The 22,663-nt window shown below is 53.9% G+C and overlaps 13 protein-coding genes across 13 annotated transcripts; 6 read left to right on the top strand and 7 right to left on the bottom strand.

Annotated features, from left to right (window-relative positions):
• Positions 1 to 43: 43 nt before the first annotated feature.
• Positions 44 to 573, bottom strand: RHO25_009494 (uncharacterized protein; the record flags this gene model as incomplete). The annotated part of the gene is made up of 3 exons (XM_023601029.2): positions 44 to 62; positions 131 to 237; positions 292 to 573. The coding sequence occupies 3 exons, from the start codon at positions 571 to 573 to the stop codon at positions 44 to 46; spliced, it is 408 nt and encodes a 135-aa protein (XP_023453383.1).
• Positions 574 to 1,724: 1,151 nt separating this feature from the next.
• RHO25_009493 (uncharacterized protein) lies at positions 1,725 to 2,225 on the top strand (the record flags this gene model as incomplete). The annotated part of the gene is made up of 1 exon (XM_023601028.2): positions 1,725 to 2,225. One exon carries the CDS (start codon positions 1,725 to 1,727, stop codon positions 2,223 to 2,225), a length of 501 nt encoding a protein of 166 aa, XP_023453386.1.
• A 315-nt stretch (positions 2,226 to 2,540) lies between these two features.
• On the bottom strand, positions 2,541 to 3,389 carry RHO25_009492 (uncharacterized protein; the record flags this gene model as incomplete). The annotated part of the gene is made up of 1 exon (XM_023601027.1): positions 2,541 to 3,389. The coding sequence occupies one exon, from the start codon at positions 3,387 to 3,389 to the stop codon at positions 2,541 to 2,543; it is 849 nt and encodes a 282-aa protein (XP_023453385.1).
• Positions 3,390 to 4,791: 1,402 nt separating this feature from the next.
• RHO25_009491 (uncharacterized protein) lies at positions 4,792 to 5,476 on the bottom strand (the record flags this gene model as incomplete). The annotated part of the gene is made up of 2 exons (XM_023601026.2): positions 4,792 to 5,361; positions 5,411 to 5,476. The coding sequence occupies 2 exons, from the start codon at positions 5,474 to 5,476 to the stop codon at positions 4,792 to 4,794; spliced, it is 636 nt and encodes a 211-aa protein (XP_023453388.1).
• A 378-nt stretch (positions 5,477 to 5,854) lies between these two features.
• On the top strand, positions 5,855 to 7,144 carry RHO25_009490 (uncharacterized protein; the record flags this gene model as incomplete). Its single annotated transcript, XM_023601025.2, has 1 exon — positions 5,855 to 7,144. One exon carries the CDS (start codon positions 5,855 to 5,857, stop codon positions 7,142 to 7,144), a length of 1,290 nt encoding a protein of 429 aa, XP_023453387.1.
• A 450-nt stretch (positions 7,145 to 7,594) lies between these two features.
• Positions 7,595 to 8,596, bottom strand: RHO25_009489 (uncharacterized protein; the record flags this gene model as incomplete). Its single annotated transcript, XM_023601024.2, has 1 exon — positions 7,595 to 8,596. One exon carries the CDS (start codon positions 8,594 to 8,596, stop codon positions 7,595 to 7,597), a length of 1,002 nt encoding a protein of 333 aa, XP_023453391.1.
• Positions 8,597 to 8,815: 219 nt separating this feature from the next.
• On the bottom strand, positions 8,816 to 9,910 carry RHO25_009488 (uncharacterized protein; the record flags this gene model as incomplete). The annotated part of the gene is made up of 2 exons (XM_023601023.2): positions 8,816 to 9,725; positions 9,774 to 9,910. 2 exons carry the CDS (start codon positions 9,908 to 9,910, stop codon positions 8,816 to 8,818), a joined length of 1,047 nt encoding a protein of 348 aa, XP_023453390.1.
• A 721-nt stretch (positions 9,911 to 10,631) lies between these two features.
• On the top strand, positions 10,632 to 11,763 carry RHO25_009487 (uncharacterized protein; the record flags this gene model as incomplete). Its single annotated transcript, XM_023601022.2, has 2 exons — positions 10,632 to 10,780; positions 10,833 to 11,763. The coding sequence occupies 2 exons, from the start codon at positions 10,632 to 10,634 to the stop codon at positions 11,761 to 11,763; spliced, it is 1,080 nt and encodes a 359-aa protein (XP_023453389.1).
• A 693-nt stretch (positions 11,764 to 12,456) lies between these two features.
• Positions 12,457 to 16,293, top strand: RHO25_009486 (uncharacterized protein; the record flags this gene model as incomplete). Its single annotated transcript, XM_023601021.2, has 2 exons — positions 12,457 to 12,898; positions 13,007 to 16,293. 2 exons carry the CDS (start codon positions 12,457 to 12,459, stop codon positions 16,291 to 16,293), a joined length of 3,729 nt encoding a protein of 1,242 aa, XP_023453393.1.
• A 250-nt stretch (positions 16,294 to 16,543) lies between these two features.
• RHO25_009485 (uncharacterized protein) lies at positions 16,544 to 16,915 on the bottom strand (the record flags this gene model as incomplete). The annotated part of the gene is made up of 3 exons (XM_023601020.2): positions 16,544 to 16,716; positions 16,776 to 16,809; positions 16,862 to 16,915. The coding sequence occupies 3 exons, from the start codon at positions 16,913 to 16,915 to the stop codon at positions 16,544 to 16,546; spliced, it is 261 nt and encodes an 86-aa protein (XP_023453392.1).
• An 803-nt stretch (positions 16,916 to 17,718) lies between these two features.
• PAB1_2 (Protein phosphatase PP2A regulatory subunit B) lies at positions 17,719 to 19,998 on the top strand (the record flags this gene model as incomplete). Its single annotated transcript, XM_023601019.2, has 1 exon — positions 17,719 to 19,998. The coding sequence occupies one exon, from the start codon at positions 17,719 to 17,721 to the stop codon at positions 19,996 to 19,998; it is 2,280 nt and encodes a 759-aa protein (XP_023453905.1).
• Positions 19,999 to 21,031: 1,033 nt separating this feature from the next.
• On the top strand, positions 21,032 to 21,931 carry RHO25_009483 (uncharacterized protein; the record flags this gene model as incomplete). Its single annotated transcript, XM_023601018.2, has 2 exons — positions 21,032 to 21,275; positions 21,330 to 21,931. 2 exons carry the CDS (start codon positions 21,032 to 21,034, stop codon positions 21,929 to 21,931), a joined length of 846 nt encoding a protein of 281 aa, XP_023453906.1.
• Positions 21,932 to 22,050: 119 nt separating this feature from the next.
• Positions 22,051 to 22,617, bottom strand: RHO25_009482 (uncharacterized protein; the record flags this gene model as incomplete). The annotated part of the gene is made up of 1 exon (XM_023601017.2): positions 22,051 to 22,617. One exon carries the CDS (start codon positions 22,615 to 22,617, stop codon positions 22,051 to 22,053), a length of 567 nt encoding a protein of 188 aa, XP_023453913.1.
• Between the last annotated feature and the right edge of the window lie 46 nt (positions 22,618 to 22,663).

The raw sequence follows: 22,663 nt of genomic DNA, 5'->3' as shown, positions 1-22,663 counted from the left end.
TTATTGAGTCTACGGCATGAATGGCATTTATGGGCAGACATTTTTATAGCTTCGAGTTTCCTCTGTAACAATGGGTCAGTTCGAGCTCAAAGCTACTTTCCATAGCAGATGAACGACACCACATACTTACGGCAGCACTGCAATACATTCAATCTCCACATCCGTGCCCAGTGGAAGCTGTTTCGCTGCCACACATGTTCGGCAAGGCTTGTTCTCGCCCCAATATTGCTTGTAAACCTGGAGACTACATCAAAATTCGCTTATCACGTAGACTGACGGCTGATCACTAACCTCATTCATGGCGGAGAAGTTCGCCATGTCATCGAGGAAGACATTGACTTTCACCACGTTCTCGATATTCGTCCCTGCGGCTTCCAAAACTGCTGTCAAATTCTTGATACACTGGTGGGTACGGTCTGCCACAGAGCCTTCGATAAGCTTGCCGGTGGCTGGGTCCACGGCTACTGAACCAGAGCAGTAGACTGTGCCATTGGCGACGATTGCTTGGCTCAGGACGCCAGGAAGTGGCGGGGGAGCGTTTTCGGTGAGGATGACTTTCTTGTTTGCGGACATGGTGAGGCTTGATACGATCAGGTCTTGGATGAGGTTACAATATGGCTGGAAGCAAATCTCGAGCTATATACATGTAGCTTGCCCGTGTATCGTGTAGGGCGTGCAGCTGGCCGGCCGAAAAAGGCCCGCTTGGCCAGAGGTTGCGGAGGGCTGCTGAGCTGCAAAGCTGGCAAGCTTGGCGTCGTTCTTGCTCCTCTTTGCTATTCATCAACACATCGAACAACGGGGAAGTGGTATCGCTTCACAGAGCCCTCTCGTCAGAAGTCATGCATTGGTGTTGGCCTGAGTTGATGCCTGGCGGGTGTACTGTTGCCCGTCCAATCAGCCGCGATGGCAACAACCTGGTCGGCAGTTTCAGTCAGCACCTGGACAGATTCCAAGTAAAGCAACATTGACTGATCAAGAACCTTACCATCCCTAGCGCCAAGGACGATCACGAATGTTCACGGCCGCGTGGATGGCGGGATGTTCGTAAGTCTTTCACCAAGGTGGATGCCAGCCGCAGCAGCGACGACCTCCATTGCGCCCCAATCTAGACTGAAAAGCTCCATGACTCCCGGCGGCGATATCAACCACCTTCCGCCAAGAGGCCCGTCGGACTACACTCACTTTCTCGAGCTCTCACAAAAAAGTCCACGGTTTGGGCGCGTACTGGTTTGATAGTGATGAGTATGCAATAGCATAACGAAACTTACTACTGCGGTATCGTTCGACAGCATACACGACCATGATCGGTGCAAAGCATGGCTTCGTCTCTTTATACCTTCGGCCATACCGACTTCCGCAGAAGAGCCTTTTGGACAAGAGCATGTGCACGAACGTCGATGGTCGAATGACAGCGATCGTTCGCGGCGGCGTGGTGCTCTAAGAAATGACCCCCTGCCTGCGCCAATTCCGGGCGAAGCATATCCCTTGTACGGAGAGCACGGTAACCAGGTTATGTCAGATCGTCCCTACAAGCAGAAGATTAAATACGTGTTTCGAAACCGACAGAAGCCGTTCTTCCTGCACGTCAGAGGAGGCTGTGTTCTGCTATTCTACTATACATTTACAAAGCACAAACTCAAAACTTTCGCTCAAACTCTTCGTCTTACTTACGGTATACCACGACCAGGCCAGAACAGCAATCTCGCGCACGAACCACAGCAACAATGCGTTCCGCCTCTGCAACTCTCCTGGCGGTGGCCAGCACTTTCTTCGCTGGCGCCAACGCCTGCTTGTACTTCAATGCCACCCTCACAGACACCAAGCTCTCTGTCTACAGCTGGGACGACGCCAACAACAACAACGCTACCAACCCAGAAGATATCATCTGCCAAGGACAGAACCTCGACCAAGAGAGCGACGGATACTGGAGTGTTCCTTGCGCTCGCGCCGACAACGCCACAAGCGACACTGTCTTCGACGTCTTCCTCAACAAGGACAACACTCGCTTCCTGGACGTCATCTACAAGTACTCGAACCCAGAAGCTGCGGGCCTTCAGCAAGGCTCTGGAGACCCGAACCCAGACGAGTTCTACTTCAACTTCCGTGTTGGCAGCGTAGATGGAAAGTTCTTCAAGTCTCGGGAGTTCTGCGCGCAATATGATCTGTTCAGACTGCTCAAGCCGGAGGCCCTCAAGAACCCTTGCGACTCCCTGGACTCATGTTAAGAAGCTTTATTCGAGGAGCAGAGTGAAGGCGAGCGAAGTTAATGATGAGGAGGCGAGAAATCTCGGGAGAACTGCTCTGAACTCAGCACATTTCACGCATCAGAATGCACAAAATCAAGCATGATTCGCTCCTTTGCACTTTGTATTGACAAGATTAGATTCTGTACAGCATAGTACTCATTATACGACCCAAGAAACATGTTCTCAAGTCGTGGCTGCCGTTACTGTCATGAAGCTATCCCCCACCGACCCAATCTATCCCAGTTTTGATTACCCAGACCGAAGACGCCTTTAAATCATCCGCAAACTCACAACTTAGCCGTGGTACTTCCCATCATCGAAGCCAGTACCAGCGCCCTCATGTTTTCCTGGCGCCCACTTGCCATCGTCGAAACCAGTACCAGCTCCCTCATATTTTCCTGGAGCCCAAGAACCGTCGTCGTTGCGCTTAGAAGGGTACTTGACCTCGTACCATTTACCATCGTCGTAGGGAGTTCCTGCACCTTCGTACTTTCCTGGAGCCCAAGAGCCATCATCGTTGCGCTTGGCAGGGTATTTTCCTTCGTACCATTTGCCATCGTCGTATGGAATACCTTCACCCTCGTACTTCCCTGGTGCCCAGGAGCCGTCGTCATTACGCTTGGAGGGGTACTTGCCCGGGTACCATTTTCCGTCATCGTATGGAGTTCCAGCGCCTTCATATTTACCCGGCGCCCACGAACCATCATCGTTTCGCTTTGAAGGGTACTTGCCCGGATACCATTTGCCATCATCATACGGAGTGCCAGCGCCTTCGTACTTGCCAGGATACCACGAACCATCATCGGCTCGCTTTGGGTGATATTTTCCGTCGTCGAAACCAGTTCCCGCACCTTCGTATTTGCCTGGGTACCATTTTCCATCATCGAAGCCAGTGTTACCGCCTTCATATTTGCCAGGCGACCAGCTGCCATCATCGTTGCGCTTTGATGGGTGATATTTGCCGTCGTCGAAGCCGGTGCCAGGTCCTTTGTACTTGCCAGGAGCCCACTTGCCGTCGTCAAGGCCAGTGTTGCCGCCTTCATATTTGCCTGGGTACCAAGAGCCATCATCGGCAGGCTTTGCTGTAGGGAGAGCGAATGTGGTGGCAGCCGCAAGGGCGAGGAAGGTGAGTGCGTACTGCATCTTGTTGTATATTACTATGATGTTTGAGTTGAGAGAAGCGACAGATTTGACTGTAAGGAAATGGTTGCTGTGTTGTGGATGCTTGTGATAGATGTGTTGATGGAGTCTTCAGATCTTGGAAATTGTCGTTTGCTATATACTGTCAACTTTTCATTTGATTCTGTGCCTCCCAATACCCAGCAAGGCTATGCTCCCACAAGGATAGTGACTTCGCATCCTTCGGCCTTCAGCCATCGACCTATTTCCGCAAAAGGTGGTATAGAGAGGGGTTCGTGCGTGCACAGCTGGCTATCGCCAAGCAGAGAGCTCGTGTCAGCCGAATACTGCGACTGCAACAGAAAGTCTACGTCAAGAGGTGGTGTGATCGTGCTGTAGCTCCACCATGACCATTTTTGGTTGTCAGAATGGTGACACTGCCTCTGCCTGCGGGAAGGAAAGCGGGCGCGCTACTAATTCGCTTATTGTTTGTTTTTCCGCAGCAGGCGTAGTAAGCTGAAGCTGAAGTTGGTGGAGGCGGAGACTACCTCCTCCTAGCGATAGAAGGATCCGCGAATACACTGCCCCACACGCCACATGCAGTTCTCATGTGCGCATGTAAAGATAGATGCGCATGTGCGCCATAAGGCTGAGATGGATCCTGCCGTGCTTATGAACTCGGTGGCTGCAAATGATGTGCTTTTCGTGCTTGTTCTCGCCGCGCTGTGAGATTCTTACGCAAAACCATGTCAGGCCGTCGTGAGGCTTTTGCATCATGGGGTAGCGGAAAGGACCTTGAACTCAGATAGTGCGAATGCTCGATCTAGTCAGGGCGATCATGCAAGCGGTACATGTTGACTTGAGTGCTCCCAAGCAGGTCCACCCTTGCCTCTAATGCACAACTTGATCTACATGATCTGTCTGACACGTGTGCAAAGAAGCTGCCGCTTCCCGTCCGATACGCATGCGAAAGAGACTGGCGGCGTAAGCTAAACAGCTCGGCATATCCGACCGACTTTTATTTGGTGCCACGGATATTTCAGGCGGGCCTACGCCGCTATGCAGGCAGCCTTGCGCAGAGACTGTGCCACGATATCAGAAGCTTCTGGTATTCATGATTTGGCGCCACGTCTTGGCCTCAAGTTCCAGCTGCGGATCAAGAGTGAGGCAAGGCCTTGCAGTCTCTCACGCCGCAAGCAATGACGACAGAATCCTGATCGTTTTTCGGCCAGATGTTGTTCTGATGAGCTCAAGGTAAAGTCTGTCCGGGTCCCGAATCAATGAGCTTTTGCGACTAGCAGGAGCACAGCGGCAGATGCCAGCCAGACATTTGATCGGCAGAGGTACGACCTCTATAACGAATCGCGTTGCAGAAGGTGAGAGGCCAGTGTCGCGATTCGCGTCTTTGTCCAGCATTCTATCAAGCTCATGTGGCCGCTTGCTTTTCCTTTTGCTCCGGCGCCTCATCGATGAAAGTGGGCGGTGCACTCTCGGTCAAGAAACCTGGCATCTCGCTCTCGCCGTACGTCTCTCCGAATTCCACATCTTCCCCGAGAGCCTCTAATTCCGCGTCCAGCTCGGCCTCGTCCACATCCTCCGGCACGTCGTAGCTCCGGCTGATACTCTCCTGAATGTCATTTCCCATATCCATGAGATCTGCCATCTCGTCTTGCAACTTCTCGATCTTGTCAATATTGATCTTGCCATATTGCTTCTTGAGCTCCTTCTGCGTTGTCTTCATCGCATCCACCGTGGCCATGGTATTCTTCAGATTGTCCTGCATCATTCCGGCCTGTTCCATGTTCCAACTCTGCTGTTGCAACTGATCCTTTTGTGACTCGTACATCTTACGTTGCTGGAGAATCTTGATCGCCTTCTGTTTGATCGCGTTCTTGCCGGGGCCATCGCGCATCGTGCTTAGTCGCTTTTGATAGGTGCCGAGTTCAGCGTTCAGTCGGGCCAGTTTGACATCGATAGACTCGATCCGTGTGTCGACCTGGTCCACGTCAGGATATTCTTCGCGAGCAGTACGCAGTGCAGCCTACCTTTCCTATGGCATCGTTGAGAGATGGTTTGGGGGCTGTGTTCTTCGCCCCAAAGAGTCGGTTCATGACGGAGGAGCTGTCAACGGCCTGAATTCGCGCGAGAAATGGGTGAAGATTCGGTCAAGGGGTGATAGAGACGTGTGGGCTGCTTGCGAAGTGATAGTGCTTCAAAGGTGATTGTGCAACAGCAAAGGTGATGCCTGCGACCTCTGAACGCTGCACATGACGATGATCGACGGCCCAAGCTCACTGCAAATGCCGCTCTCGGTGCAGCCCCTCCAGCCCGTCAAATGTCCAATCAAAGCTGCATCAATATCCGACGGCCGTCCCACGATCCGACTCACGCTGCCCGCCTCATCGTCAACATTATTTCTTCGCTGAACTTGGCAGTCATACGCTCGTTACATTCTGTATCGATGCGCTGACGCCCAGACGACCGATAGCATGCCCCCCTCCACGTGCGAGATCTGCAAAGATGCACGCGCACAAATCCTCCGACCGAAGAACCACGCTCGAATCTGTGCGCCCTGCTTCACAGCAATTTTCGAGGCCGAAGTGGCCGAGACCGTCACGTCGTCGAAACTGTTCGTGCCAGGCGAGAAAGTCGCAATCGGTGCTTCTGGTGGCAAGGACAGCACTGTTCTGGCTTCGGTCTTGAAAACGCTCAATGATCGCCACAATTGGCAACTCGATCTCGTGCTTCTTAGTATCGATGAAGGGATTACAGGATACCGAGATCATAGTTTAGAGGCTGTCAAGAGACATGCCCAGCAGTATGATCTTCCGCTCAAGATTGTGAGTTATCAAGAGCTGTATGGCTGGTCGATGGACCAAGTCGTAGCGCAGATTGGAAAGAAGGGCAATTGCACATACTGCGGTGTATTCCGACGACAAGCCCTTGATCGAGGCGCTGCAATGCTAGGCGTGGGTCATGTCGTGACAGGACATAACGCAGATGATGTTGCGGAGACGGTTCTCATGAACCTCCTGCGAGGTGATTTTCCTCGATTGAGTAGAGCCACGAGTATCATTACAAGTACACCCTCTGCGAACGCCACGAAAAGCGAGGATGGAAAGGTGAATTTCACGAACGTCAAGAGGAGTAAGCCGTTGATGTATGCCTACGAAAAGGAGATCGTGCTGTACGCACACCATAAGAAGCTGGATTACTTCAGCACGGAGTGCATATACAGCCCAGAGGCATTTAGGGGCAGTGCAAGAACATTGATCAAGAACTTGGAGAGGATCAGGCCGGAGAGTATACTCGACGTCGTGAGGAGCGGGATCGATATGGCCAAGCTCGTGCCAGACGCGAAGGATAATTGCGGAGGAGCTTGCGGCAATGGGGAGAATGCTGAGGCGAAGGGTGCAGAAGATGAGGCGGATGGGGGCTGTGGATCAGCCAATGGCAAATCGAGCGGCGGAGAGATGGCTGAAATGGAAAAGAAGTTGAGACAAGATGAAGAGGCCGTGGAGAATGGTACAGAAGTGGAGGTCAGGATGCCTGCCAACGGAGACAAGCCTGGTCTACAGACCGTACCAATCCGGACGAAGCAGGAGAAGAAGGGAGCGCGGAAAGGTCGCGATGGCGCACCTCCGAAACAGAAGCTTGGCCAGTGCGAGAGGTGCGGATATCTATCCTCGCAGGCCATTTGCAAAGCTTGTGTGCTGCTCGAAGGGCTGAACAAGGCTCGACCGCGAACGGAAATCGAAGTTTCAGGCGCCGAAGGCTAAAGAGTTAACAAGCAGCGAGAGCGGTTCTCGAACGGTCTTCTGGAAAACTAAGCGCGCCAGAGATCTCAGGTTGAATCGTTGGACTCTGCACTCGCCTGAAAGTCACTCGAATTAGGATGCGAATAAGTCAGCCAAACAACAGCCATGTCACAAGGAACACAATCTGACACCGATTCATGAGGGAGCGGAATGCATTCGAGCTGGGAAAGCGGTGTTCATCTGTTTACAAAGCTACCAAAGCGACGCCTTTTCGAATTACGGAGAAGCATGCCCATGAGTACTGCAGACCACCGCGCTGAACAACGAACCAGCCATGTACCACTTTCCAGCTCACATGTGGACTGCGGGTGTCGCCATGCCGCGATTACCAATGACTGGGGATGACCGATGGTCCTGATAGTGAACTCTCGCGATTACAGGACAAGGTCTCCCACTCCCCCGTTTCCTGCCTCACCACTCTTCATCGTCATCGTTGCGGATGAGCAACGTCAGCTTAGGCTTGACCTCCGAATTCATTCCAGCGTCGTTGGTATCACCTGCATCGGTGTCTCGTGGCACGATCTCCGTGTCTTGCGTCGGATCTGACACTTTCTGTGTTGGAGGAACTGCAATGTCCAGTGCTTTGAGCGCACGAATGAAGCGTCCAGCATCTTTGTTGGAAAGTGGTGGAGGAAACGAAAGCTCGGTCGCGAAACCAGCTTCGGTTGGTACGCGTCGGTTGTCCCATGGCCCATCTACCATATGAAGCTCGAAGTTGTGCTGTACCGATGCAGCTTGCGGCAGTCGAAGGTACGCTTTGGTCGTATAGGCAACATTCTCCTCCATATGTACTACCCACGGTAGCACGCGCGACTCCTGCACGTGAGATACCCACGCCTCAAGTCCGAATTGCTTTTTGAGCACGGTCGACAATGCGTCAAAATGTCCTCGACTCGCTTCCGTTGGACTTCCGACCCGTTTATGCCATGACTGAATACGACGTCGGTGCTCGGAGCCCCATGGACACCAATCATCCTCTTCGATCAATCCTGCCACGAAGTCGCGCACATCCTTCGTCACCTTCGTCACCTCTTCGCGCGAGTGGCAGCCGCCTCCGCAAGGGCATTCTTCGAAGTCCTCTTCGAAGTCCTCATGAAGGTCGTTGTATAGCTCCAGGATTGCCGCCTCCGTCAAGTGATCGACTGGCTCGCACAAATTTTGCCAGCAGCGAAAATCTCGTGACCAGTCCGGAATCAGCTCCTCCTGTTTGTCTTTGAAGATGTATTCTTCAATGTGCTGAACGAGCTCCATTGGTAGCTTAGTAACGAATGCTTCTGAGCCGGTGCCGAAGCGGTTGCAGAGATGCAACATCCTGAACGCGGGCTGCAGGCTTGTGTAAGCATCGAGGTGCGGACCGAGCTGCTCGATGTTGACTGGCACCGCCCATGCCACTTCGACGCGGCTGGTTGGCATTGCAGCTGTTGCAATCGCGTGGTAAGTGGGTCTGTGTAGAGAGGATGTCGATGGTGTAGAAGAGCAAGGTTCGAGGACATAAGGCTTGTTTGAAAGCGGGCAGGCAGAAGCGCGTTGAGGTTCGCGACTTCCTTCACATTCACGCGTAGCTATGGCAGTTACGCGTGCAATCTCGAACATGTCCATTCACTTCTACGGCAGGCGCCCCACACCGCCTCCTCAAAGCCCAATAACCGCCTTGGGCCTGTATGGCTCTTCTAGATACTTTGCGTCCTCATCGCTCAGCTGGAACTCCGAGTTCTTGACTGCTTCCTCAATTCTCTCTTTACTGTTGAGGCCGATGATTGGACAATGGCCTTGCTTGATGGACCAAGATGTGGCAATGCAGGTCATAGACACGCCGTGTTTCTTCGCCACCTCCTCAACGCGGTCAATGATCGTCTTGTCCACTTCGTCCTCGGTGTTTCGCACCAGCCTCTTTAAGGCGGCGTCAGTCTTTTCGCGGATCGTGGTACGCTCGCCCCATGGTCTGCACAGTGCTCCTCGAGCGACAGGTGACCAAGGTATTGTGCCGACACCCGTGGCACGACAGTATGGTATCATCTCGCGCTCTTCTTCACGATAGATGAGGTTGTTGTAGTTTTGCATGGAGATGAACTCATGCCAGCCATTTGTCTTTGCGATCCATTGAAGCTCCTGGAACTCCCAGCACCACATCGTGGAAGCACCGATGTACCTAACCCATCCTTTTTCAATCACATCATTAAGAGCCCGCATAATCTCCTTCTTTGGCGTAGCCCGGTCCAGGCGGTGGATCTGAAGTACATCGATGTATGTGCCTAACCGCTTGACACTTGCCTCAACTGCATCGAAGATATGCTTGCGAGATAGGCCGACCAGATTCACGTTCTCGCCATCATTCTCGAGACCAGCAGCGATCGGTGGCTGGGTCCCGTCACCCGTCGATCGCATGAAGCACTTTGAGAGCATGACCACTTTGGGTCGAGGGATGTTGTATTCCTTGAGAGCTTTGCCAACGATCTCCTCGGATACACCATTGCTGTAGACGTCGGCAGTGTCCCAGGTATTGATGCCGCAGTCGTAAGCATGCTTGAGCAGTGGTAGCGACCTGGTTTTCATCAGCTTTGTGTCGTCTGCCGGGAGTTCCTCGATTTACTTCTCCTCGTCTAATACCCATTCTTGCCATTTCGGTGAGCCATAGGACATACAGCCAAGGATTACCTTCGACACCTTGAGGCCGCTGCTTCCTAAATTCTGATACTTGATCCTTGGGAAAGTGGCTTCGCTCGACATTTTGTGTTGCTAGCGTTTGATGCTGAGAGGTCAAGTTCTTCTGTAAACCAGCGAGGAAATGGCCGTGAACCTTCGGTGCTTTAAGTAGATCCAAGCGTGTTTCGGCTTCTGGAGATAAGGGCGAAAATCCGTCACCAATGACGAAATTGTCATGAAGCCTGTGCAACGAAGAAATACTAGGGACTCGCTGTCTCAAGCACTTGCACAGTCCTCAGCATTGACTACACGATGAGGTTCAGGATAGGACGACAGGGCTTTGTCCCCTAATTCCGTTAAGTCCGCATGTTTACTAGCGCCTTCCCGGTGCACTGTGATGGTCTCCACATGGACACAACTTATAGATGCGTCTCGCAAGCCTTCCTCGACATTCAAACCAACAGATCTCTTTCGCAGCTTCCTGCTGCAATCACGGCAATTGTCTGCGATCTGGTGATCGTCACCAACAGAACCTTAGAGTCGTTCACCTACCCCGCGCGTCCGGAAGCCGCAGAGCCCCTCACCGGATGATGCTCCTGACTTGAGAAAACGAACTCGTGAGCTTCGTCTCGGGCCAAAGGTCGAACGGTAGGTCGATTGCTGCACTGATGCGTGACTCGGTCAGCAAGGCAAGCGTATTCTGGTTCATATAGCTCTTCTCTTCCCTTCACACCTCACATTTGCTTTTCTGTGCTCCCGAATACTGTCTCTTTTGCATTTACAAATAGGACGGAAGATCGCCAATATGAAAGCAGCAAGATATTATGGCAAGGAAGACATTCAGATCAAGGACGACATAGATGTGCCGGAATGTGGTGAGGGGCAAGTCAAAGTTGCGCCAGCTTACGTTGGAATCTGTGGCACAGATCTTCATGAATATCTGGGAGGGCCGAAGTAAGTGTATCAATGCACGGATCGAGGCCATCGCGAGCTGACTGAGTCATAGCTTCTCACCTACCTCACCACATCCAGTAACGAAGGAGAGCATACCTATCACGATCGGCCACGAATTCTCAGGCGTCGTCTCCGAAGTTGGCAAGGGTGTTACAAAGGTCAAGGCTGGAGACAAAGTCGCTGTGCAGCCGACGATCTATTGCGGACATTGTGGTGCATGCAAAGTCCAGGCCGAGAATGCTTGTCCCAATGGTGGGTTTGTTGGACTTTCGGGAGGCGGTGGTGGTATGAGTGAGTTTGTGGTCGTCCCACAGGAGGCCATCTTCCCACTCCCATCAAACGTCGACCTTGATATAGGAGCATTGGTGGAGCCTCTCGCAGTCGCGTGGCATGCTGTAGACGCTTCCCCCATTGCAGATATGAAAGAGCCGAATTGTTTGGTCTTTGGAGGAGGTCCAATCGGACTTGCTGTCGTGCAAGTCCTTTTGGCAAGAGGAGCGAAGACAGTGATTTGTGCCGAAGTTGCAAAGAAGAGACAGGACTTTGCGAAAGAGTTTGGAGCACATCATGTCTTGGATCCGACGAAGGTGGATATCGAGAGCACTTGCTTGGAGATCTGTGGAGGCCTGAATGGTCCAGATCTTGTCTTTGATTGTGCCGGAGTGCCCAAGTCCTTGGAAACAGCTTGCAAGGCTGTCAGGTCGCGAGGAACTGTGATCAATGTGGCCATCTGGGAGAAGGAAGTGCCATTCAACCCGAATTGGTTGGTGTTCCGCGAAGCCAACTACAAAGCAGTCCTCGGCTACCAAGCAAAAGATTTCCAGGGCGTAATCGATTCCCTGGGTGAAGGCAAGCTGAAACCGAGCAGTATGATCACCAGCAAGATCTTGATGGACAAGCTGGTCAAGGATGGATACCTGGCCCTCATCAACGAGAAGGATAAGCATGTGAAGATCCTGGTGGACGTCCAAGGCTCGTTGTAGCTACGGGAGGACTTGAAGCGTATCTCTGGTATAGACACGGAAGGCTGCTGCTGTGACACATCTTCCAGCGGTGGTCAGTGAGGAGAGCCTGCGAGCTTGCATCCACATCGTCTGTATATAGGCCTGATTTCATAAGCTTGAGACTGCAACTCTCACTCTGCCGAGCTTTTCTCACTGCATATGTGTTTGTTGCTCCCGTTGTAGCAGTCACCAACGCAGTCGCCAAGGCCGTGACAAGTTCCGAGCACCGGCTGCAGAAACCTTCCTAAGCGCCCTCGCACCTCCTGTGCTCTCCATTGGCGCGCTTCCATGCAGCCGCACTCACGTTGGTACAAGACGATACCAATGAGACGACGAAGATATGCTCCAAGCGTACACTTGTGTGCTATTCTTGCACCCTGGCGGGGATGAGACGAGGCTTGTCCTCCTTGGCCAATGGCATCTGCCATCGACCTCTGGCCGACTATGTTTCTCGACCTCAGATCAGCACTGAATGTGCAGCCACCCTCTTTGTCACGCAATGCTCATGCGCCAAAGGACATAGCCAGATCCGTGCAGTTGTACTGCCTATGCCTACGCGCTCGCCTACTCGCTGAGGCCTCCCGGCACTGCGCGTTTGGTCACCGACTACAGCTCGCTACTGCCGCTAGTTTCAAGATCCACCTGGTATACGCTCGCTCGTGAGCTCGAGCGATGCAGTATGAGTACCCTCCTCCTCCAGGCCCGCCCGGCGGCACTCCAGGTAGCGCTGGACCTTTTCCCAGCCCGCCCGCGTCTTCTGGAGTCGTACCAGGTCGTACACACGGCCAGAGGAGTCCCTATGTGCCATCAATAACCACGCAGTTCTTGGGATCCCAGGGTGGAACTGCGTCTCAGGCCTCGACGCCTGCTTCTGCGAACCACTTATCGCCGCACTTTGCTTATAATACTCCGAGGACACCCAGTGGCCTCAATAATCAAATCCATGGTGGCCTGACTCCTTCAACACCAGGCGCGCCGCCTCGTAGTCCGAGCATGGAGCCTTACAACCCACAGCAATGGAGGAATCGAGGGCAGGTGTCAGGCTCGCAGATGGTCTTTCAGCAGCGCCATGGCGCGATGCCCATGAGCACCACGAACATTACCGGAATGGAAGGTAGGTCGAACCGTGTGCTCATACGAAGTATAGAGCGCGATGAAACGGCATGGAAATGTGGTATGCTGGTGACTTCAGGCGGCGACAAGCTAATACTCTGAATCCCAGCTGCTATGCCATCGCCGCCACCACCGTATTCCCCGTCACCAACCTCTACGCCGGATCATGGCTCGCGTGCTATGATCACTTCACAAGTCGTAGAACCCAACGCCTTTACTGGTTCGCCAATGACAGATCGCGCCCTTTCAAATTCGCCTCAAGTAGCTGCTCAAGCCAGCTTTCCCCCTCCACCATCGCAGCAATCATCGAGGCATCGCGAGCGATCAGCTTCTGGGCTTGGCCAAAGGGCACTCATGAGCCTGCCTGGGTTTAGAGGAAAGCAACCGGCTGTAGACCCCCACCCAGTACAGCAAAACGCGCCGGTTCACGCATCGGCCATTGTCGATGCAAGACCGCCAGCGGCCAGAAGAGCAGCAAGCACAGGTCACGTCTACATGGGTGGCTCAGCTATCGCGTCCTCATCCACCTCTGTTGGTCGTGCATCACCGGACAACCACTGGCAACCCGGAATGGCTCTACCTGGCCCTCCAGCTGGCGCGCCTCCCCCAGGAATGCGTTCACAAAGCTTGAATCGTTCAATTGGGGGTTCCGGGTCTAGCAGTCCAGCACCAGAGCGAGCGTCTGAAGCACCAAGACAAAGACGCGCCATGGCTGCACCAAGTCTCGGCCCTGTACCACCCACACCAGCCGATTGGGTCGACCGTGACGAACGCAGCACTGAGCCTGAGCCGCCTATGCCGCAACAGCACATGTCGGTAGCACCTGAAGTCCAGCCACTGCGCATAGATACTGGAACACAGCGAGAAAACTCGTTGTCTCGCAGGCCAGCTCAGCGCGATACTAGTACTCAGGGCATCAGGGAGCGCAGGTCTCAGAGTCGTGCAGCCCTGGGAGCTGGTGATGAGAATTCCAGGCCTGCGAATCTCATTTTCGCCACGGAAGAGGGTTCTATCAGCAGACGTCGCGGACATATGCGAACAGCGTCAGGTCATGGTGATTCACCTTCAGCCCAAGGGCAGTCCACACGTACGCCACATTCTGCGTCCAAGCTTGCCAGTACTGTCCTCACCCCTCCGTATACACCTGCTGTTGGCAAGCAGCCAGCTGCGTCTTCGAAACACGTAAGACCGTTAGGTAGTGCAGCGAGCGATCGGCCTATCTCTCATCTGTTGCATACACCAAACGAGGAAGGCATGCCTGCACCTCTGAGCCCTGCAAGACCTCCTTCCGCAGGATCGACGAAGGCCCCAATGAAGCTGGACGCATTTGGGTTGCAAGCCATCGACCGACATCGCGCGTTTGTGGAGAAGGAAGCGGCAGCGACCTCTGATGAAGAGCGTCTCGAGCTCTTTGCTTCGTTCATCGTCCACGAATCACGAGTAAGACGGGACCGCTACAGCGCAGCATACAACGCGATGGCCGGCGACATTCTTGATCTGACGAGAGACATGTGGCGTTCTTACAACTCCAAAGGCGGGCGCAGAGCTGTAACCCCAAGCACTTCGATGTCCTCGATCGATCCTAGCCTTCCTGCTTGGGCATCGGATAGCGTACCGAATTCGGCTCATGGCATGCCTAGTTCGGCGTCATCTATGGGAGACTTTACTCCCGCGACTGATGTAGGCTCAGTAGGAGACTTTGGCGAAGGATTCGAGCGCACCGAAGCACGACAATGGGCAGATTCCTTCAAGCCATCTCTGTCACCAATACCTAGCATGGCCGTCAGCACTGCGCCTGATGAGAATGATTCGCGAGGCCGTACCGCTAGCAGGTGGTGGGAAGGCACACAATCTGGTGCTGGCTCGATAGGTCGACCTGACCGGATGGAGAAAACGCGTCGAGAGACAAAGTACATGGGCGTTGACCCAGCAACTCTTCAAGCCAGTGGTGAAGCCACCCCGGAAGCATCGGTTGCCGAGTCCAGCAGACCTGCGTATGGTTATGGGCCAAACGAATATCCACCTGAGAAAGTGGGTTGGCACGAGGCAGAGCTCGAGACGCCAATCCAGACGCCTCACCGCACGCAAGAGCGCAGGATCTCCACGCCTGGCATGCTCGTACTGGACGTTTCTCGACTTGTGACGCTACCGCCTCCATTCCCTCGTCATCATCCAGCTGTCAACAACAATCACCCGCTTCTTCAGGACTTGCGCACGGAGCACCGCGTTCTGTCAGACCACAGCGAGATACAAAAGATCAAGGACAGTTATCTCGATCAAGACTTTGCGCTTACTCGCGAGCAGCAGGAATCAGCAAAGAAGCGACGTGGTAGCCTTCGAGCAGGAATTCAGTCCAAAATTGCCGAAGGGACTATGTCGTTCGCAGATGCGGCAAAACGTGAGGCTGATTTCGATGTAGAAGAAGCTGAGCGTGGCAAGGCCACAGCGCGTTCGAACTTCGAGGTCTTCGAGAACAGCGTGTCGCATCCGCTAAACACATTGCTTACTGACCGACTTCAAAGAGCCAACGACAGCATTCGCCAGCTGCGAGCAGACCTTGAAAGCGGACATCATTCTGCGGATCCCAATCGTGCACTCGAAGAAGGAGATCAGCATCCCGAGCGCCTGGAGAAGCTCACGCTGCTGAAGTGGATGTTTGAGGCGAGAGAGCTGCTGCACAAAGAGATGTTCGATTTGCATGCAATGCGAAGCGACAAATATTCCGAGGTGATCCTCACGCCTTACCGGATTTCGAAAGCCCAGCCAAAAATTGATGAAGCGACGTCGTTTTTCAAGAAGGACAGCGTGGAACGACAGACGGCCTTCGCCAAGGAGTCCTTGAAACGATTCGAAGAACTGCAATCGATCCTCGAGAGCAATGTCTCTAGAGGCGTTGAGGACCAACTCTCGTCGTTTTGGGACATTGCACCTGGCTTGCTCGAGGTCATCCAGCACATTCCGATGCAAATGTCATCATTTGAAGTACAGATTCCACCCCAGGAATATGAAGAGAACCCATCATACCATCAGCACCCATTGCAGTACCTGTTGAGTCTGCTTTGCCACGCGGAGAAGAGCGCGTATCAATTCATCGAGAGTCAAACGAATCTGCTGTGTCTTCTTCACGAGGTACGCACTGGTACAACTAAATCGAGGTTACGCCTACTGGAGATTGAACGCGGCGCAGAAGGATCAAGCGACAGTGATGTACGAGCAGAGTTGCTCCAAGCTAGACGGGAAGCAGAAGACTATCTCACACGAGACTTGAAGGACAAGGTCGGCGAGGTCGAGAGACAGTGGCAAGAAGCCATCGGAGACGTGCTCAAGGAAGTGAAGGAGAGGGTGACGATGTATCTGGAGGACACCGGTGGACTGGACGATGAACTCCACGAGTGATGCTGAGAGTTTCTTGTGAGACGCGTTCAAGCGATTATTCATCATTTGCCGCCATGTACGAGAGAGTTTCAGGCGTGGCTGTCTGAGCACTTTGCGCGGTTACAAGGGGATTTCATTCTATAGTGTGCATATTAACAACGGAATATCTCATCCGCAACAACATTGTCCTACTCCTGGTACCAAGTGGGAGGGCATAGACCCAACCAAGCTTGACAAATGAGGAAGAGCCGCCATGTGACCAGAGAGCAAATCAAAACACTTTCTTGCCCTTGCTGCCGTCTTCGACGCCTTTGGCAATTTTTGCCGCACCATCTTCAACACCGTTTGTGATGCCTTGCAAACCATCGCCAACGGCTTTGGTCCCTGTGGTGTTATTGATTGTGTCGCCAACGCCCCGCCCGAGAGCACCGACCACGCCGCCGACTGTGCATCGGAATCAGTTGGAGGCCGCTGCGGAGGATATGCTCGACTCTACCGCGTACCGGTTCGACTGACACCACCGACAACGGTTCCGACCTGGCGATGAGGGGAGTCAGAACCCTGAGTTCCGCCATGTGGGATGGCTTACCGTGCCGGTCACAGTCGTCACTGCTCCCGTCACTCCGTTGTTGCTGTCGACCATGGTGCGGGTAGTTGCTGTCTTGTTAGCGTTGTTGCTGTCTGTCAATTCGAGGAAGGCAGTTTGCAGCAGACTCGCTTGACCATGACCGAGACTGCATGTTTGTAGATTGCCGAGGACCTGTTTGCTGGTGGCCTCGTGGCCCAGTGACGACAGCGCAACGGGCTTGGGTGGCCTCAGGGTGCGTCGTGTCTCGTGCGGTCCATTATGCTTTCACAAGCGAGACGCGGCCCGCCGGTTGACGCTTCCGGCGCGGTCGCCAAGTGTGGTTTTGGCAGGAACTTTTCTAGGAGACCGAGAATTCGCGGCCACAGCTTCTTCCTCTTCTTCATCCCTCACCCAACTCCAGCACACCTCCCTCCGTGTGCATCTTCGCTGCACTCTTCGCTCGGATATCAGGACCAAAAAAATCAGAAAATCCAGAAAATCCGTCCCGGCTCTCACCCAGTCGGCAAAAACTGTACGCACTCGCACCGCTTGCTTCGACGCTTATCGCTCGCGCGTGCGCGAGGCCACAGCAACAACGAAATTTGGCTGACCGCGAATTCTCTTCTTCAGGACCGCGCTCGTCCAGTCGCTTGACCGCTCCGAGTACATTTACCACGCACTATTCTCCCACCGTCGACTCCCGGCCGAGAACCATCGTACGTCCTCTTCCGCTCGCTTCCATTTTTCTTTGTTGCGCTGGCAATAGAGTCGAGAACAATACTGCTTCCTCCCACCTCTACACCACAACCACGTCCTCGCGCGTCACCGCTCTACATTGCGCATTCTGACCCCGCAGCAGATCGCCAGTCCTGCCCGCCATGTCTGACGTCCAGAACTCGACTTCGCCTGCTGGCCAGGTCGCGAGCCCGCCAGCCGATGCCGCCAACGGCACTCAGGTCAACACCGCAGTGCCTGCCGCCGGCGAGAACGAAGCGACTCCATCCTCCGCCGCGCCAACCGCCAACCCGAACTCCGCCTCGCTCTACGTGGGCGAGCTCGACCCATCAGTCACCGAGGCCATGCTCTTCGAGCTGTTCTCCTCCATCGGTCAGGTCGCCTCCATCCGTGTCTGCCGCGATGCCGTCACCCGCCGCTCACTCGGATATGCCTATGTCAACTACAACAGCGGAGCTGATGGCGAGCGCGCGCTTGAGGAGCTGAACTACACCCTGATCAAGGGCAAGCCATGCCGCATCATGTGGTCCCAGCGCGACCCAGCTCTGCGCAAGACCGGCCACGGCAACATTTTCATCAAGAACTTGGATGCCGCTATCGACAACAAGGCCCTCCACGATACCTTCGCCGCTTTCGGCAACATCCTCTCCTGCAAGGTCGCTCAGGACGAGCAGGGCAACTCGCGCGGCTACGGATTCGTGCACTACGAGACCGCTGAGGCCGCCAACGCTGCGATCAAGAGCGTCAACGGCATGTTGCTGAACGAGAAGAAGGTCTTCGTCGGCCACCACATCCCGAAGAAGGACCGCATGAGCAAGTTCGAGGAGATGAAGGCCAACTTCACCAACATTTACGTCAAGAACATCGACACTGAGACTACCGACGACGAGTTCCGCGAGTTGTTCGAGAAGTACGGCGAGATCACCTCTGCTTCGTTGGCTCGTGACCAAGAGGGCAAGGTCCGCGGTTTCGGTTTCGTGAACTACATCCGTCACGAGGACGCTGCTAAGGCTGTCGAAGAGCTGAACGACAGCGATTTCAAGACCCAGAAGCTGTACGTTGGTCGTGCGCAAAAGAAGCACGAGCGCGAGGAGGAGCTGCGCAAGCAGTACGAGGCTCAGCGCCAGGAGAAGAGCGCCAAGTACATGGGCGTCAACCTGTACGTCAAGAACTTGGCCGATGACATCGATGACGAGGAACTCCGCAAGATCTTCGAGTCGTACGGATCCATCACTTCTGCCAAGGTCATGCGCGACACCACTCCAGCCGACCAGGTCGAGAATGCCGACGAGAAGAAGAAGGAGGAAGGCGAGAGCAGCGAGGAGAAGAAGGACGAGGAGGAGGGTGACAAGAAGGAGGATGGCACCGAGGAGATCACCAAGAAGCTCGACACTGTTACTATTGGTGGCGAGAAGAAGGTGCTTGGCAAGAGCAAGGGCTTCGGCTTCGTCTGCTTCTCCAACCCTGACGAGGCTACCAAGGCTGTCACTGAGCTGAACCAGAAGATGATCCACGGCAAGCCGCTTTATGTGGCTCTGGCGCAGCGTAAGGAGGTCCGCAAGAGCCAGCTTGAGGCTAGTATCCAAGCTCGCAACCAGGTCCGCATGCAGCAACAGGCCACCGCCGGTGGCATTCCACCACAAGCATTCATGCAGCCACAGTTCGTCCTCGGACCAAACGGCCAGCCCATGATGCTCCCAGGCGGCGGTCGTGGCCAGATGCCATTCCCACAGGGCATGCCTCAGCAGGGCGGTCGTGGCGGCTTCCCAGGTATGCCTCAGCAAGGTGGTCGTGGAGGCCCGGGTGCCATTCCACAGATGCCTCAGATGCCATACGGCTTCCCTCCTCAGATGGCTGGTCTTCCGCAAGGCTACGGCAACCCAGCTGCATACGCTCAGCTCATGCAGGCTGCTCAACAGGCTGCTATGGGCGGTCGTGGTCGTGGCGGCCCAATGCCTGGCATGCCAATGATGCCTGGAATGCCCGGTATGCCACCACAGATGCCAGCCGGTCAAGGCTTCGGCCGCGGCGGTCCATCTCAGCGTGGAGGTCCAATGGGCGGCCAGCAAGAGCAGCGCGGCCGTGCTCAAAACCGTGGTCCTGGTGCACCAGGCCTCGACATTGCCACCCTCCAGCAAGCACCACCAGCCCAGCAGAAGCAGATGCTGGGTGAGGCTCTGTACCCCAAGATTCAGGCTCAGCAGCCAGAGCTTGCCGGCAAGATCACCGGTATGCTTCTCGAGATGGACAACGAGGAGCTCCTTGGTCTGACCACCAACGACGACGCTCTCCGCGAGAAGGTCCAGGAGGCTCTCAACGTCTACGATGAGTACCTCAAGACCCACGCCCAGCAGCAAGGCGAGGAGGCAGGCCAGGCCAACGGCGTGGAGAACGCTGAGCCAGCTGGCGAGGAGAAGGCTTAGAAAGGCCACTCTGTCTACCAGGGCAAGCCCATGCAACGCATGGCTCCACCAATGATGGCTATGGCGCGCTGATGGAGGGGAGTGCTTCACTGCACTACTCCTCTTCCTTACGACCCCACTAGAGACGTGGCCACGCTGCCGTGCGCTGCTCTTTCCGATGCCATTACACCGATGCTTTCACGTTGACTGCGCTGCGGTGCAATGGCGTGGTGTTACTGACGATACCCCTTAAGGAGCTCATGATGATATGTATGGCTCTTAGCATCGGAATTTGTACTTGTAGTATTGTACGAGCTGAATGTCATACGATGAAATGTTCACTGTCTTCTTCCTTTTCCATCACGTTCGTGTACTCAGATGGGGTGTGCTCCTTATCAAGCTGCCCTAAACTCATAGCGTGTGTCGCATGGACTTGGACGGCGCGTCCTGAGCACTGCCTCCGTGAAGATATTTTGCAACTAGTTGTCAGGCCAACATTTGCTCATCTATCGAAGAAGAGCCCGGCTCGAGACAGTGGTCAGGACATACGCCAGGCGACAGGGTCATATGGAAAATGTTGTAGATGCACGAAGACTCTAGAAAGCAGCTACTTGAACGATTCCGAAGCACGACAAGTGCAAACTGTGGGTCTCAGACATTCTGTAACCTTCCTTGACCCAGGCCTTCCCAGCAAACGTAGCACCACAGTTATCTAGTTTGGGAAGAAGCCATGTTTGCATTCGATGTCCATGCCTGCTCAGAACCCATCATTTTCACATGCTTGAGACCTTCAGATGTGTTATGAATTTCTACACTGAACATGCTCATTATTCACCTATTTTCTATATATTCACTATTTTTCATGTGCTTTGTGAAATTCTATACCAATCATGCCCGCCATTCACCTGTTCGAGGCATTCACTTTCCTTCTCGAGGATGGTATATTCTCGTGCAGCTGTACCTTCGCTTGACCGACAACATTCCCACTGCTTCGACAAAGTGCTTCGACAACTAAACGATAAGGTAGACCTCGTGCAGTACGGCAACACTCATCATGTCTGGGTCCGAAGTAATTGTCCCGGTTTGGGGGGCCAGCGACGGTGTCCATGTTCTGCCGACGAATCAGTCTCTGCACAGAGATGACAATCATTACCGACACCATCTTGCTATGTTGTGGTTCAAACATGCTGGAGGGACTCGAGAAGATACCACTTTCAAGCTGAACCAGCTGCCCATTGGCTACTCCGGCTGGGAGAGGACTCGACAGTACCCGGACGGAAGACGACACGTTGATCGTTGTAAGTTCTCGAGTCCATGTCCTTTGTGTCGAGGAGGCTTCTAACGGTATCTAGATCTTTATGGCCACCCCTCTGGCAAACGATTCGATTCTTTGCCAAAAGCTTTGACACACTTCCAGCACTGGCTAGAATTTGGCCATAGCAATGGTTGTCCTTGCGTGCTTTGTGGTGGCAGGACATTTACAGCTGCGCCCGAAGTCGAGCAAGAAAACAACGCAGCAGTCATGAATATTGATTTCAGCAAGCTTGACAAGACCACGCCGTACTCGATCCTTGGCCTAGGACTCAATGCCACCAGCGATCAGATCAACCAAGCGTACACGAACAGGTTCCTCTTCGTGGACATCGAATCGGACGACCCAACCTCATACGGTCATCGATCACTGATAGCCCTGTCGCGGGCGAAAGAGATACTTGAGGACGAGCGGCCGATCGGTCGACAGCTTCTCAATAGATGCATACGGTGTGCCAAGGAGGGTCAAGGGAAAGATGAGCCGTGGGAGTTCTTGGGTCTGGCGAGAGACGCATCAGAGGAGCAGATCGAGACCGCATATCAGGCATGCATGGCAAATTGGTCGGAGTACGAGAAACTGGCTCCAATGGTGTTGCACTGCATCGAAGCTGCGAGAGAGGCGATGCTGCGAGCTTTGTCTTGAAGGAAGTCACTCTCCAGGCACCGAGCAATCGAATCTCGCAGAAAACCACCCGACGACGCGTATCCGCTCAAAATTCCCTCCGCATTCGGCATGTCCTCAAGCAATACACAACAGCTGCTTCAGACAGGCTTGGCCACTTTTCGTACCTCTCTGACACCCACCTCCGGATCCTCGAACTCCCTCCACGACACGGGATACATCGCATTACCCCATTCGCTGGTTGCCAACACGACACCAAACTCATTCCTCGCCGTGCTCAAATAGTAACTTCTCTCATCGCCAAGGCTTATGACCACAGCTCGCACAATATCACCAACTCGAAAGCTCTCTGCGACTTTGACTTTGTCAATTTCCGTGGCTCGGATGTCTTGTTGTCTAATCAGCGCTGGGAAAGGATCAGAGGAGACGTTGTGTTCTCCATTGCCGCCGAGGGCAAGAATCGCAACATTCGCTTGTCGAGCATTTGTTCGTGTGATTCTACCAAGAATCACACTTCCGACCTCTGGAAGAAGGGAGCCTGTTGTGCGCCGGACGGACGTCGTTGGTGGTTTTGTTGATTTAGAAGAGTTTACAGGTCCAGCAATCGAAGCGCATAGATCTTGACCGTGAATATGTGTTCCAGTTCCAATGCCATTCTGCTCAGTTGCACCAAGTGCTGTGCCTGGTAGCACTAGATTTGATGCCATGATGTTTTGTTATGTTGATGTCGAGTTTGAATTCTGGACATGAGGT

The sequence above is a fragment of the Cercospora beticola genome, chromosome 6 (genome assembly GCF_033473495.1).
Source record: "Cercospora beticola chromosome 6, complete sequence".
Classification (NCBI taxonomy): Eukaryota; Fungi; Ascomycota; class Dothideomycetes; order Mycosphaerellales; family Mycosphaerellaceae; genus Cercospora; species Cercospora beticola.
The sequence above is the reverse complement of the archived record's forward strand: the minus strand, read 5'-3'. Positions and strand labels throughout refer to the sequence as shown.